Consider the following 15,886-nt stretch of genomic DNA (forward strand, 5'->3'; position numbering starts at 1 on the left):
TTTATGTCTATGAAATCATTGCACTTTCGAATTCGAGAAAGTAAAAAAGATTTACAACGCCGTACGGCGGTAGGTTCAAGTGCATTACAACCAATCGAGGTCTCTTCCTTGATGTTCGGACATTGCAACCCCTTCTTTGGTTCTTGATTAACAGCTTAATGTTAAAATCGACGTCTGCAAACAAGTCTACCATCGTGGCGTATAATAAGTCTCCAGTCTTGACCGTACGTACAGACTCGTCCGAAAGTCAAAGCCTAAAAGTATTCCTCCGCACTGCACTGAACCCGCTCTCACGACCAAAAAAATAATCATACGAAGTTCACACCCGCTCCTACTTCCGAGTTCGAATATACACAGAAAATGTGTCTAAGCGTTCGTTTGTCGTAAAATCCTTTCACATAAACAAAAATCTTTCATCCATGGAATACAACATAGTCCTAGGCGATTCATAAAAAATTAGGTCAAAAGGCATGTGTGACTTATAGCTTGCATACGTCACTCGTAATATGAAAGTACGAGCCAGTACTTCTGCTCGTACAATGTCAATTTCGAGACAATACATACCTCATATATATGCACGTCAATTTATTTCGTGACATGATTCAATATGGCCCGCCATTTTGTTGCAATTTTTTCATGTTTTTGAACCATAACTCAACTATCGTGAAACTGATTTCGTTTGTTGTTGGTACATAGATAAAGTACTTACTCAAATGCATGTCAATTTATTTTGTGATATGATCCAATATGGCTGCCATTCCCAATTAAGGATATTCATCATGGTTGGCAGGGGAGGGTTACTCGAAATTTCGTAGCTTTTGATTTAATTCCTCCAACCCCCCCCTTCCCATTCCTTAAATAATGATGGCTCCCTTACCTCAATAGGGCAAAGATTGGCAAGTCTACAGAATGTCTAATGAGGTCAAGCTGAATATACATATGACTTGGCAATGACGTAGCCAGTGGTATCTATTAAAGTGAAGTACTTGATCACTTTCAAATTTTTGAGATTTTCATCTGACGTTGTCCTTGTTATGAAAGGAATTTTCCCAAAGATGACAAATATTTTGTACATTTTAATGTTCAAATATTAAATGAAAATTACATTCAGACTGGTTGATTAGAGTTCAAAGACTATCCTGCTTAGCCTGATCTGAACATCAAGGAAACAGTTAAACCCTGATCTGAACAACCAATCGTCCAAATGTCACACTTTAATAAAAACTCATGCCGTATATGGAGAAGACTTATATCATTTCATTGTATCAGTTTCCTTCAAGACATTGTGGCTATAGTAATGCAGTTATTAATCAATCAATCAATCAATCATTAACGTAGCACAAAATCCGAAAACCGTGTTTGTTCTATTATGCTTTATGGTTAGACCACTCTGTATTCTCTGGTGAACAGATGTGTTTGAGTTTCATTGGAAAGATTCTAAGCTGGTTGAATTTCTGATGTCAAGTGGGAATGAGTTCAAAAGTTTTGGGTAGCATAAGGAACTGGTTTTAATTTCTTCAGCCTGGGGGAGTGGATTATTTTTTGCCAATGTAAAAAAGTGGCTGTCCCCCTATTCCAACTTTTGAAAACAGGGTGACCCCCATTCCGGCTTTTGAAAACAGGGTGACCCCCCTGCATGCAACAAAGGTTAAGGTAGCGGTAAAGGCTATTTTTGCACCAATTCTTTTCTCAGAGTTAATGTCAAGTTTCAAGTGTTAGAATCAAGATATTTAGTTCAAATTTTCAGGATAACTCCTTACTTAATACTTTCTCTAAAGAATATAAAAATTGTATATACGCAGCCATGATTTTAAATATGACACCAGTATATATTAAAATTTAATTTTTCTATTGTTTTACATATTTGAATTTAATAATAATTGGATAATACTTAATACTATCAAATTAGTTATAAATATATTGACACTATTAATTGTAAGATGTGTACGGCAGGATTTGTAACTAAAATTTATTTTTATGATTTTACATGGGTTTACATATCAAAAATTATTAAAAAATTCTTTCAAATTTCAAAATGTGATTTTTCAAAAAGTACTTCAAATACAAAAAAATTGTGCCATAGTCATCTTGTCTGTAACCTTTTGTTAATAGGCTGTAAAAATTCCATGTCCATATCTCATTTCAAAGGTTGGATTAATTTGTATAAAATTATGTAGGAAAAACTGTTATTCTGTCAAAAATGTTGAAAACAAGCCATATTTGCACCCCTCTTTGAAGTCACAGAGCAGTCTTTTGGTTAATCTCACTTTTGACACCTCTTTGACACTCAAAGAATCAAAAAACACATTTACGGTAGCAGTCACGCATTCTGAATGCAAGCACTGCCTTGTCAAACTTTCCTGAAAAACCTAAAAATTGGTTTTCCTTTTTCAAACATTTTATTAGCTACTATAGACTATAGTCTATAGAAGCTATTGGGATGGGTATCCGTCCGGCGTCCGTCGTCAGTCTGTATGTATGTATGTATGTATGTATGTATGTATGTATGTCCGTTTGTGAGGCGTCCGTCCACTCAAATATCTTGAGAACTGCAGTACTTACTGATTTGATATTTGTTGTGTAGATGAAAAATATGATTTTGAGAAACTGTTTTTTTTTTTTTTTGATATTGTTGAAAATAGGCAAATTAATGCCAAAAAAGGTGTTTTTGGTAAAAAATCTTCTTCTTCATAACCACTGGTCAGACAGCTTTGTTATTTGGTATACAGGTCCCTAGGGTAACCCAACTTAGATTTGTTCAAATTGTGATGAAATATGCAAATGTGTATTTTTAAGGAATTTTTTTGTCATTTTTGGTTAAAGTTTGACTTACATGGTATGTAATTCTTGTACTGTATAAAGCCTATCAATTCACCCAGAAAAAAATAATTAATATGATTTTAAATAATTGAATTAATTTTTGTGTGGAATTATCAGAAAGTTCAACTTTTTTGACAGTCCATAGTGAATTGAGGATTAAAACATGTAAAGGCAACTTTCCTGAATCCCAACTTTGATATATTCTGAACCACCATTTATGTTATCTAAAAGAAATTGTTCATAATAGTTGTCATGATAGGGTGGTCAAATAAATAGAGATAGAGAAACTTCTAATTTCCATTTATGGTTGACTTGGTAAGGATAAAATAAGATTTCTTTTGAGGAAAAAATAGAGTGGTCAATTAAAAGAGTGGTCAAAGTGATAGGGTTTTTATGGTAAAGCTGGGCTGTAAGATTCCTGTGCTATTTATAGCAATTATGCAATCTGTGTAAACAGTGCAATGAAAGTGTAACATGATTCCTTATAATGCTTTTGATGACCTTGAACTTCTTAAGTTTCAAACATTTGTCTCTTCAGTGTGCTTTCTCTGAGTACGTACAGTCTCAACTTATTCAACAGAACTTACTTACAATGTTAATTTGAAAGTTAAAATGTGCTTGGTTAATAGGATGAAAATACTGATATTAAAAGATAACAAGCTCAAGATTCTTTATAAGCTGACAGATAAGCTGTTTTTTATGAAGTAAATCTAGATTTAAGCAATTAGTCTTGTTTACTTTGATTAGAATGTAATTAACTCTCGTTTATTTGCTATTATAGACTAATATAGTCTGATGAAATATGCAAATCTGTATTTTTACGGAATTTTTTCCATTTTTCCATGGTCAGGCCATCCTGAAATGAGCTATCAAAGATATCCACCTTCTTCATCAATACATGTGTCACAAAAGGTTATTCTCTACATAACACAGCAGAGCTCTGTCAACTGTTGAGTCGCTTGTTTTTTTCAAAACCGCTGGTCAGACAGCTTTAATATTTGGTTTACATGTCCTTAGTGAGATAATTTCATACAGTCAGGAAATACTTAATTTTGTATCCATGTCTATAGTAGCTTCAGGGACTTTGGCCCTATGTTTTAAAAGCTAGGGGACCTCTACCATAGTTAATACACTAAGGACTCCCCAACTTCCTTTATTTGAAGTTTTCAGAAGTTTCAACAGGCTATAACTCTGCAATGCCTTTGACCCAAATGTCTAGTTTTTTTATTCCACAGAGAATGTTAACTACTTTATATTTTAATAGTTTTATTGAAGTTTATAACTGACGCTCTAGCCTTTACTGCCACCTTAAACCAAAGGTGGATCTTAATTCAATAATTGTGTGTGTGTGTGTGTGAGTGTATGTATATATATATATATATATATATATTATAATATATATATATATATATATATATATATATACATATATATATATATATATATATATATATATATATATATATATATATATATATATATATAATGTGATATATATGATATATATGTCTGATATATGAAAGTCATGAGGCTAAAGGGCATGCTGAAAAATATATTTTAAAGTAACACACCCGAAGGGTGCATTCTCTGATATATATATATATATGTCTGATATATTAAAGTTACGTGCCTAAAGGGCACGCCCAAAAATGCAACTGAATGATGAAATTTGTGGCTTGCACGATGCATTTTAGGCAAGTATGAGCCCGTGTCGACATTCAAAATACACTGATCCCCCCCATTGGGCATTTCAAAAACATGGTGACTCGCCATTACCAAAGTCAAAAACAGGGTGAACCCCCTCCCCCGTGAATCCACCCCACCCCGAAGAAACTGACCAGTCCTTAAGAAAAGGCACGCCCTCCATAGGTGATGCAATTATAGGTTGAAGCTATCAATAGTTTCTGATTTGAAGATCTGAGTGACGAAGTTGGAGCAGATCACATCATGTATGCAGGTGTCTAGTTGTGGAAAGCCTTGAAAGTTAACAGCAGAATTTTGCAGTCAAAACTGAAGGGAACAGCTTGCCAATGCAGCTTGATGAGAACTGGAGAGATTAGAACAAATTTGTATCAAATTATCAAGATTACATTTATTGGGGACAATGCACAGTGAAAATGAAGGAAACATGTCAGTTAGCCATCTCTTTTGGGTGTGAAGGGTGTCTGCTAATCTGAAGTTGCTTGACTTTATAGGTCTCTATGTTATATATGCCCGTACTCTTCACAAAAAATATTTTGACCTAATTTTTATGGTCCTAATATCCTAATGCTGTATTACAGCAGTGATTTTAGGAAAAGCCCAACCAATCACCAATGGTATAACACTCAAATAAGAATTTTTGTACATTGTTTATTTAAGTGGGCTTATGGAGTGCAATGACTCAAGTCAAATAAAGGTTTTGTCACGGGGACATATTCCTTTTTTTATTTACTTGTATGAGAGGAGTTATATTTCTATGAATGTTTTGATCCCTCACATGCTTTTTATTACAGAATACAACCATTGGAACCACAGTGTTAACTGTCAGTGCAACAGATGCAGACTCTGGCCAGAATGGACAATTTGATTTCTCTATAGTAAGTCTTACCTTCTATTTTTCACTTTACTTCTTTGTTGATAAGGCATTTGACTGTTCTTCATAAGGCAGATCTGATGATCAGTATAATTCAAGGTGATTAATAATTCACCAGGTCCAAGAAACAAACAGTAATGATAATAACCATAGAATCACCATGAACCAATGCTCGTTTGGTGGTACCAGGTGCCTAAATGAGTAAGTGTATATTGCTAGCCAGCTACACCCACCTGATTGACCCAAAGCGACAAATGATGGAGCAAAATCTTCAAGCCAGGAATGCTGTCATACATCATTTGAGAAACAGACCTGTCATGTTTTTATACCACATCTCTGTATCCACCACAGAACTTCTTAATGATCTAATTTATCTATTTTCTGATAATCCCTGTCTCTCTACGTAATTGTGCTAATAAGCTATATCTTACAGTGTACTTGAAACTCTTTTACAAGCTCTACAGTAGACTAAGGATTTGTAAAATGTATACACTATATCACTTGATCAAAAGGGGCATTGATGGATTCAAAATTGCAATGATCTCTTTAATCATTTCCCCAGGATATATTTGTCTATAATTTCAAAATGTACTGGGGTATGTCTGGGTATGATGCTGAACCCACATTTCAAGTTTTTCCTTTGAGTTTTAAGTCATCTTAATAGATGTGGTGGAGATAATTGGATATGCAAGGATTGTGAAAACTTATGAGATCATTAATATAGCTATGAATGTCATTAAAACACTTTACAATTGTTTGACATCCAGATTTGTGAAGAGACTGCATGAACTCAACTTTACAAATACAAAACCAAACCTGCAAGAAATGAGGCAGACTTTTAGTCCACAGGAATGTGCTATTTGTAGTAATATTAATTTGTTGCCATTCATGTAGCTTATGTGGGAATGTAAAGACATTCAGAAGATGGATGAAAATGTATATACCTGAGTACATAGTATTTATACATGTTTTCTTTGCATTGTAAAGTTCCAACTTAAGCTGTTCAATTGAGGATAGTATGTATTAGGATTCCCTTAAATCTAAATTATTCCATGGTTGGTTTCCAAAAGTCTTGTTCTACTTCTAAAATCATGTTGAAATGCGTTGTGCTTGTCATGTCACCACCGTATATCTGTATTTGTATGTTATGTCCTATATTGTTGAGCTGAACTGAAAGCAGGGACCAGAATTCATCTGTCAACACATTGTTTGTTTGGTTGTTTTTTTAATCGCAGACTTTATTGGCATTTCTTAAAGCATGTTAACAACGTCAAAACTTGTTTACATTTTGTTTGCATGAGAAAGAAGTTACTTCAACATCTGTTTGTCACTTTTACAGCAAAAGTAATTGTTTGAAAAAAAACAGCAGCACATCGCCATAAATCCATCACTTTACTAAGCTTGCAAAAATAACCATCAGAATAAAAAAAACAAAAACAAAAACGGTGAAGTCAACTTCAACCTGCTCAAAGAGAGCAAGTAAATACTTCAGAAACTCTCACAGTCGAACGATAAACTCATTAATTACTTTTTGTGTTTTTTGAAAAAATACCTCACTACAGAAAGTTCCTCAACAAAATAATATTTATTGAAATTATGCTGAAATCTGCAATTTGTTTTTGGGGCAATTTTTGCCACTTTTGGTCAAAAAATGTGTATTTCCAAAACTACTCATCTGATAGCTTTACAATTTGGTATACAGGTTCCTACAGATCACCTTAATGATATTTATTGAAATTATGATGAAATCAGCAATTTTGTCAACACATTGTATGCTTTGCTCAATGCATTGTACTGGCAAGGCTACACAAGGAGGAGAAGAAAATGACGGGCTCTCAAACTTTTTAGAACAAAAATGATTAAAATTATTTCAAAGTCTATTGTTATGGTTCTTTTAATTAATTATTGAAGCCAAACTAAAGCTATGATCTCAATGTTTCATGTGGATCATTACTGAGGGCAATCGTAACTAATAATTCCAAAAGGGTTTTTTGTCAAGACAATCATTGTGTAGTATTTTTTTTGTACGTTGTATACTTGCATTAGATTTCTGATGTCCAATCATGATGATTAATGTGTCGATTCAAATTTTGCTTTTGTGAAAGGTTAATTTGCTTTCCACAATGGCTGAAAAGTTGTTAAGTTCTCAGTTAAAATTCAAAGCAAATATGAATCAGAGAGACCTTTCAAATATAGTGGGATATGCTCTTAGAAAGTATGATTTGCTACAGCTGAATTTCAAGGCATTGTTCAATGCTTGCTTTCAGGATGACGATCATAATGGTATGTTCAGTTTGGAGACTGACTCTCTTGATCCTGAAAAAGCCTATCTTATACTCAATGATTCCCTTGATTTTGAAACACAAAGGACATATCAGGTGGAAATCACTGCATTAGTAAGTACCCAATATTGTTATATCTTTTCCAGTGATATAATGTCATTGATTTATATAAATGAAGCACGTCAAGAATCAATACACAAACATAACCGCAACTGATTTCACCCAGACTTTGCACATGGACAATGTACTGCAACATACAGTATGCATGTCAATATGTGGTGTGATACCATCCAATATGGTCAAAAGGCAGCCATTTTGTTGTGATTCTTTTTACGTCAAGAATAAGTACACAGACATATGTACCTGTACTTATTTTGTTAAGTTGGTACAAAGACAGTCTGCTATTATTTACATAATGCATGTCACTTTGTATCACAGTACCGGTACAATCAAATATGGCCACCAGGCAGCTGTTTTTGTCAATTCATTTTTCTCCAGAGTTAATATATTCTCTCCTGCACTATATGTTGTAGTAAATATTTGATTGTGTATACATTGTACTGCTGTGCACATCATTCATTTGCCTTTATTGCTACAATAATTGCCCCAAACACAAACAAGAATTGTTAGAATTAAAACAGGGACCAACAGCTCCAAAAAACTTTCGATCAATTGGAGAGTATATCATCAATGATGACTTATAAGAAGATGAGTTTACAAATTTGTGAAGGGTTATTTAAAGGGTGGTTGTCATCACGCTGTGCATGCTTGTGAGGTTGTCCCCCCTTTGTTGTAAACATATCCCAGGATGCCTCACTAAGTTACTATATTTGCGATATTGCCACTTGTCAAAACAATGGCCAATCTGTCACAAGCATTCCCACTTACCAATCTAACACACAATAAAAGATCAATTAATCTAAGTTAAACATCTGCTGAATATTGAACGGGAATTACATGCTGTAATTAGGGATTTTAGGTCACGTGACATTTGTGTTGAACGTACGCGTTCGATGCAGGTCTAGTCCGAACTTTCGTGTTAATTCTTAAATAGACCAAATAATCAGAGAAAATGAAACTGTTGTGTTGAAGATTATTATTTTAACTTCATTTTGGGAAATTTTCACTTTTGTACTACGATAAATGGCAAAACAGCACGACTACAAACTCACGCGTACCGGCGATTTGGCGTCCATTATGAGCGTTGTGCCGTGACCTCAAATGTCCCGCGAAGGAGATCGAACATATACCTCTTTGATAGGCTCTCCGCATGACTATTCTGATCGCATCACTATTTTTTAGGGTTGGTACGAAAGTAGAGATCATGGGCTTCATTTTGAGGGGGCGAACGTTAAAAAAAAAACTCAATCTGTGATCAAACTTTGTGTTTCGTTTGTGTTTTTTTGAAAGAAAATCTTGATTTCCTTAAACGTTCGGCCCCAAAATTAATTTTATGATAAATATTAATTGTAATTCTGCAATAATTACGAGTCTGACGATGCGAAAAATGATGCTTAAGGCCCTTTTTAGCGAGTATGGTTTCACCCGAACTTTACATCCGGGCACTCCCAGGAATAACATACAAGTAATCGGCGCTTCGCCGCATGTTCTGTGTCAGGAGGTCTAAGCTGAGTTCCGACGTTCATGATTTTGCAGCTTGATTTGTCTGATTTCTTATCTAACGCAAGGATCTAGAGAAATATACTTTACCCTTTCAAACGTTATCTTGTTCGAAGTAGTTTGACTTCCGGGTGATATTTTTCGATAGACACTGAGAAGTTGTCAAGCCAGCACTGCACTGCAGTGTACAACTGTAGGCATACGCACGTGCACCACACTTTGCCGATACTATACTGAAATTTTAGTTTCGATCTTTAGTTCCCGAGAAGGGGACTATTTGGTTTTCTCTGAAGAACAAGGCCATAGATCATTAATTTGTTCTTTCCTCATTGATGGTGTCCCTGACTTTGGAAAAGTTGTATTTATACTGGTTTGTATTTCGGACCGCTGACTTCGACATGTTCGAGGGTCTATGTTATTTCCGGGGCAGCCTAACTTTACATCCAGTTTAATGCAGTTGTTCATTCTATAAATGCGTGTTGCTGTTTTACAGCATTGACAAAGGGTTGAGAACGAAGTTTTTTTGACTTTTTGGAAAAGTTCTTGTAATTGTTTTAACTTAAAATCTACATTAATCAGACATATTTCATAATCATTTAATAACACACAAAAAAATTTAAAAAAAATTTCGAAGTTCAAATTAAAAAAAATCTAAAAGAATTTTTTGTTAAATTCAAATCAAGTTCTAAAATGTCACAGGTATCATTTGATTGTTTACAGGTATTGTTGTTTATTTGTTTACCTTGTAAATATAAATCTAAATAACTGTTTTCATATATGCAAAGTAAATATGATGGAATATGATTATCATATTTCTGTTGATGTTCACAATACATAATGCATACAGCGATCAATGTCACAGGTATCATTTGATTTTTTACAGGTATTGTTTATTTGTTTACCTTGTAAACAGCATTCTAAATAACCTTTTTCATTTATAAAAATTAAAAACCATTGAACATTTCGTCAGCAATATCCACAAAAAATTTCATCAATTTTCAATAAGAAATGCTTGAATTATTGCAAAAAGCACAAGAAATTGCAATTCTAGTTTTCTCAAACAATGTTCAAAATGGGGTCACCTGGTGGTTATGATAACTACAGGTGTCTACCATGGCATAATTTCTAAATGGGAAGTTTTTTATCAAATTCAACAGGACATATCTCTGCATGTACTGAACCGATTTTCATCAAACAAAATGCAATCAATTGGTCTTGAAGAGAGCTTTCTTTTGATATATAATTTATTATTATTGTAGCTGTCTATCAATTTCATGTAAAATCCCTACTCGTAATGAAATCACATTTGATCATGATCTTCTTGAATTGGGCTCGGCTACTGTTATTGCTTGAGCATACTTGAGAACACTTACCTGTCTTACAGAGGCATTTACAAAGTGAGGGACCACTTCCATCATACTTCACTTGAGGTTGAGAAGACTTATGTTTATCAAAATTTATGTTTATCAATAAAAAAGTCGTGCATGTGGAGCGAGATGACTGCCTCCCTTTAAATCTCAACTACACATGCAGCTATGACCAAATTTATTCAAATTTGGTTCAAAGGCAATATACTTCAACATGTAGTGCATGTATGCATGTCAATTTGTGTCACAATAACATTCAATATGGCTGCCAGATGGTCATTTATTATGATTTTCTCATGTCCATGTGCAGCCATTACACAGAAGTTTCTGAATTGATTTCTCTAAAACTTGGTACAACGACATTGTACTGCTGTGCATGTCAACTTGCTACAATGATTGCACCGAACACAAATAAAAATTGTCATAATCAAAACAGGGACCAACAGCTCCAAAAAACTGTCCAATCAACTGTCATCAATGATGGCATATAAAAAGATGAGTTTACATTGATTGAATTTGTGAAGGATAATATTTAAATCTTAACTACACATGAATTAAAGTCCTGTGACAATTAACCACGTTTCCCTTTACCATGAATCTCTGTATATCTATGTGATCTGTGCTCTCTTCCATTTTGTCTAGGCACAATAGGTCGTGATCTGAAAACTACAGCAGAAGCCAGGCCACTACACACCATCCTCTGTCCTTATAGTCCAGTCAAAATATGAAATGACCCACCACAAATTGCAACAGAATTTATTTTTTCACTACTCACCTCAGAAAAACCCAGAGAAAAACATATCAAAAGTCTTCCAAAATCCAAGGAGTGGAAGAGTGCCTAATTTGCATAAATCCAAAATGGCCGCCCCGGTATTATAGGTTCAATGCTTTTGGCCAATTACTGCCCAATATTGGTCCGATTTTGGTAATTTTTTTTTTATTTCCATGTACCTTGTACATTTTCATCATATTTTAGACATGTTTACAAAAATTCCATTGTTTTTATTTACAAAACAGGAACATAATTGTAAACAAATGGTATTCTCACACACTATGTCTTCTAATCAATACTTGTTTCATGATTTTATAAGGTGCAAATGTCTGTAATGTTAACTAAATAAATAAATAAATAAGTAAATAAGTAAATAAATAAATAAGATTGGAACAATGCCTAATTTGCATAAATCCAAAATGGCCGCCCCGGTATTATTGAATCAAACTTATGACCACATATTGCGCGATATCAGTCCGATTTGGACAATATTTTTTTTATTTTCTTATAAATTGTACATTCTCTTCTAATTTCCAACATTTTTAGGGCATTTCCAATTGTAGTCATTAATAACACAAGTCTGAATTTCAGGGTAAAACAATGGTACACAAACACACTTCACCTTCCAATCAATACTGGTCTAATTTTGCAAGATACTAACGTATATGGTGTGAAATATATAATGAAATTGAAAGCAATCTCAGTAAAACTAATACAGAATATGTATCCATTTTGTTTTTGGTTGTTAATTTGCCAATAACCTATTCCCTATTTCACATTAACAGCCACCGGCTGAACTTACGCATTTTTTTAGAACATTCTTCCTATAAAAAGTGGGCGGTTTATTCATATCAAACACAGTCAGCCTGGTTTGAAGTCTAGTTATATCTAGTGTGTTGATATTGTGTTACCAGCGTACACTGGTTGTCACCATAGTTGTGAAACTCAACATGAGGTTCAATACTAGCTGGTAATTGTAAAATTACCAGTTTCCCAAATGCTGTTTATTTTACCCAAATTGTAGATAAACAGCCGCGCCTGAATTGACAAAGTGTGCCAGCGCGGGAGAGCCAAGCAAAGGGAGAGGGGGTTTAAAGTCTCCTGGAAAGTGTACAGATCACATGGGAATTAAATAGTATTGGTAGTAAAGGGAAAGCAACTCCACACATCGTTCATATTTAGGTTGTTTGCGTTTTGTGAATGATATTGTGTATAATATAAGTGTATATCATGTTTGGCTGTTTTATGTAAAATGTTGCTTAGCCATGGCGAGACGTACCCGTAATCTACGTGTCTTGTGCTAATCCGCACTGGCGCGGAGAGATTGCTGTGACACTATGATCCTTTGACGCTACGTTTCGAAAACATACTTTTTCTTCATCAGCCACTTAAAATTCATTTTTGATTGGTGAGACCAATTGATTGATTGTTAGATTTTTTAATTTGGTAATACGTTGTTCCACTTACGTTTGTTGTTCAAGTTGGGAAGCTAGAATGTCTACAGTTTGATCTCGTTTTGTTTGTGTAGGTTCGTGTGACCCTGAGTTTGAGCTATTGTAGTTTTTGTGAAGTCTGGCGCTTATAAATGTGTCACCTATATTTCTGTTCCTTCTAATAAATATATGCGATTATAGGTTGGGTTTGGAACAGTTTTTTAGTGTTTTGTCTTTTTCAAGTTCACGCCAGTTTTCTGTCAGGGCTTGCTTGATTTTTGTCGTTTCTATGTATGGGCTATATGTTGGTATTATTGGTGGCGTTATTTCTTTCTTTTTGTTGTTCAAGCAGTCTTTTTCTGCTTTTATGATCTGTCTCTCTGATAATGCTTTCTATTTCATTTTTTTGTATTGTCGGTCTTGTAATTTTTCACTAAATTGTGTGACTTTTTGTGTAAAATCGATTTCATTGTTACATGTTCTGATGTACCGTAATGATTCACCTTTGATCAGAACTTTGAATGTGGCTGCCGGATGGCATAAGTTTCTTTGTAAGAATAGAAATGTATCTGTTGGCTTTGTGTGTGTGTGCTAATGTCGAGAATATTCTCTTTGTTGTATCGACGACCTCTGTAGATAGGTCTAAATATGTGATTAGTTGAGAGGAGCTTTCAAACGAAAAATTGAAAGTAGGATGCATTTTGTTGATGTTTTATATGAATTCATTGAGTTCGTGTTATGTTCCGATGAAAATCAGAAAAACATTGTCCTTGAACCTCAGCTAGGTCGATATTTGTTGTTTGTGTTTCTGTATTATTCTCGTTTCTGTCTCATGAAATGTAATATCTGCTATTTCTGGAGAAGACGGGGACCCCATCGAGCATCCCCATATTTACCAGTAGAATTCATCGTTGAATTCGAATGTGTTGTTTTTTTAAAGATTACTTCTAGAAGAGCTATCATGTGTTTCGTTGGTGGTTGCTTTATTATGTAACTGTTTGATGATCTTTCCTGATTTAATGCTCTGCCGATTGATTCAATTACCTCATCATGTGGTGTATTCGTGTACATGGAAATTACATCCAGTGTTACTAGTGTCGCTTTGGCCGGACAATTTTCCGTATAAAGTCTGTTGTCTTTGATGTATGTTGGTTCTTTCTTGACGCTTTGTTTGAGAAAATGGTCAATGAATTCTGATATGTGAAATGTTGGACTGGAGCATCCACTTATGATTGGCCGTACTACGAACATAGCTCCTGGTGGCGGCACTTTGTGTATTTTCGGTAGAAGGTACCAAAGTGGCGTTCTTATTTTTCTATCGACTGGATTCAAATATTCATATGTGTGATAGTCAGTGTGTTTTCATTGTACATTTCTGTTTATGAGATTGTGTACCGGTATGTCTTCTATTGTATTTTTTGTGTCATCTGTTGCCAATTTTGTGTAGTATTGTTGATTGTTATGTTGACATTATCTTATGTAATCATCAGTGTTTAAAATTGCTGTCCCCCGTCCTTTATCAAACGGTTTGATGGTTATCTTCTTGTTTTTTGATAGCGTTTTGAACACTATTTGTTCTGCACGTGTCATGTTGTTTTTTTTGTGTTTCGATTAGGTGTGTTAACAATAGCCAATTTTGTTGCTTCCAAATAATTTTCTAGTTTTGTGTTCTCAGTTGTATGTGGGATCCATTTCGAGTTCATTTTGACTGGGTGTTGTACGGTCTGTGTCTCATGATATATCGGAGTCTCATTTTCGGAATGTATATTTTATTTCCCCTATAATAGGTGGATTCTGTTAGGACGATTTGTTGTGGGAATGAATTTTAAGCCTTTGCTAAGTACGTTGATTTCAATGTTGGTGAGTTTGTGTGTCGATAGGTTAATGAATCTGAGTTGTTTGATGCAGTGCTCAATTTTGTTCTATTGTGACTTTTCGTTATTTTTGTCATTCTATGATTCTTGTTTATGTGTTTCCTTTTTTTATCTTTGAACTTGGTCATACTAAGACTCACTACAAAGCTGTCTCCGGCCATTCTGTCCCTCTTTAATCCGAACCTATCTCCAAGTGTGTACCCCAGAAAACTCTGTTTTCGAAACGTAGCGCCAAAGTATCGTAGTGTCACAGCAATCTCTCCACTCCAGTGCGGATAAACACAAGACACGTAGATTACGGGTACGTCTCGCCATTCCTGAGCAACATTTTACACAAAACAGCCAAACATGATATACACTTATATTATACACAATATCACACACAAAACGCAAACAACCCAAATATGAAGTGGAGTTGCTTTTCCTTTACTAGCAAAGACGAACAACAACTGATGAATAATTTTGTCTTCCTTGTCTTTCTTCCTTTCTTATTTATTTATTTATTTATTTATTTATTTATTTATTTATTTATTTATTTATTTATGTATCTATTTATCTATTTATTTATTTATTTATTTATTTCACATTACAGACATTTGTATCATATAAAATAAAACAAGTATTGATTACAAGACATTAGTGTGTGAGAATACTACTGTTTTACAGTAAAATTCGGACTCTTGTTCCTGTTTTGTAAATAATATAACGATTGAATTATTGTAAAAATGTCTAAAATATGAAGGGAATGTACAAGGTATAAGGAAATAAAAAAAAATTATTAAAATTGGACCAATATTGGTTAGTAAGTGGCCAAATGCGTTGAAACTATAATACCGGGGCGGCCATTTTGGATTTATGCAAATTAGGCGGTTTTCCACTCCTCGGATTTTGGAAGACTTTTGATATGTTTTTCTCTGGTTTTTTCTGAGATGAATGGTGAAAAAATAAATTCTGTTGCAATTTGTGGTGGGTTACCCCCTTTTTTGGCCTAAAATGACTGGACTATTACTTTCTGTCTATTCTAATGCATATCTCTTTCGTCAACTGACTCTTGCTCATTGGAATAACAATTGTATGATGGAACATCCTTCTTGAAAGTTTTTTCATTGACAAACAGTATTACAGATGAACTAATTATTCAAT

At 34.3% G+C, this 15,886-nt stretch overlaps 1 protein-coding gene across 1 annotated transcript in view; it reads left to right on the top strand.

Annotated features, from left to right (window-relative positions):
• The window catches only part of LOC139122463 (cadherin-23-like), a 192,033-nt gene that overhangs the window by 81,543 nt on the left and 94,604 nt on the right, over positions 1–15,886 (top strand). The window contains exons 7-8 of the mRNA XM_070687855.1: positions 5,316–5,399; positions 7,663–7,791. Coding sequence (XP_070543956.1) covers positions 5,316–5,399; positions 7,663–7,791 — 213 coding nt within the window. The remainder of the gene's footprint in view (positions 1–5,315; positions 5,400–7,662; positions 7,792–15,886) is intronic.

This window comes from Ptychodera flava, chromosome 22 (genome assembly GCF_041260155.1).
Source record: "Ptychodera flava strain L36383 chromosome 22, AS_Pfla_20210202, whole genome shotgun sequence".
Classification (NCBI taxonomy): Eukaryota; Metazoa; Hemichordata; class Enteropneusta; family Ptychoderidae; genus Ptychodera; species Ptychodera flava.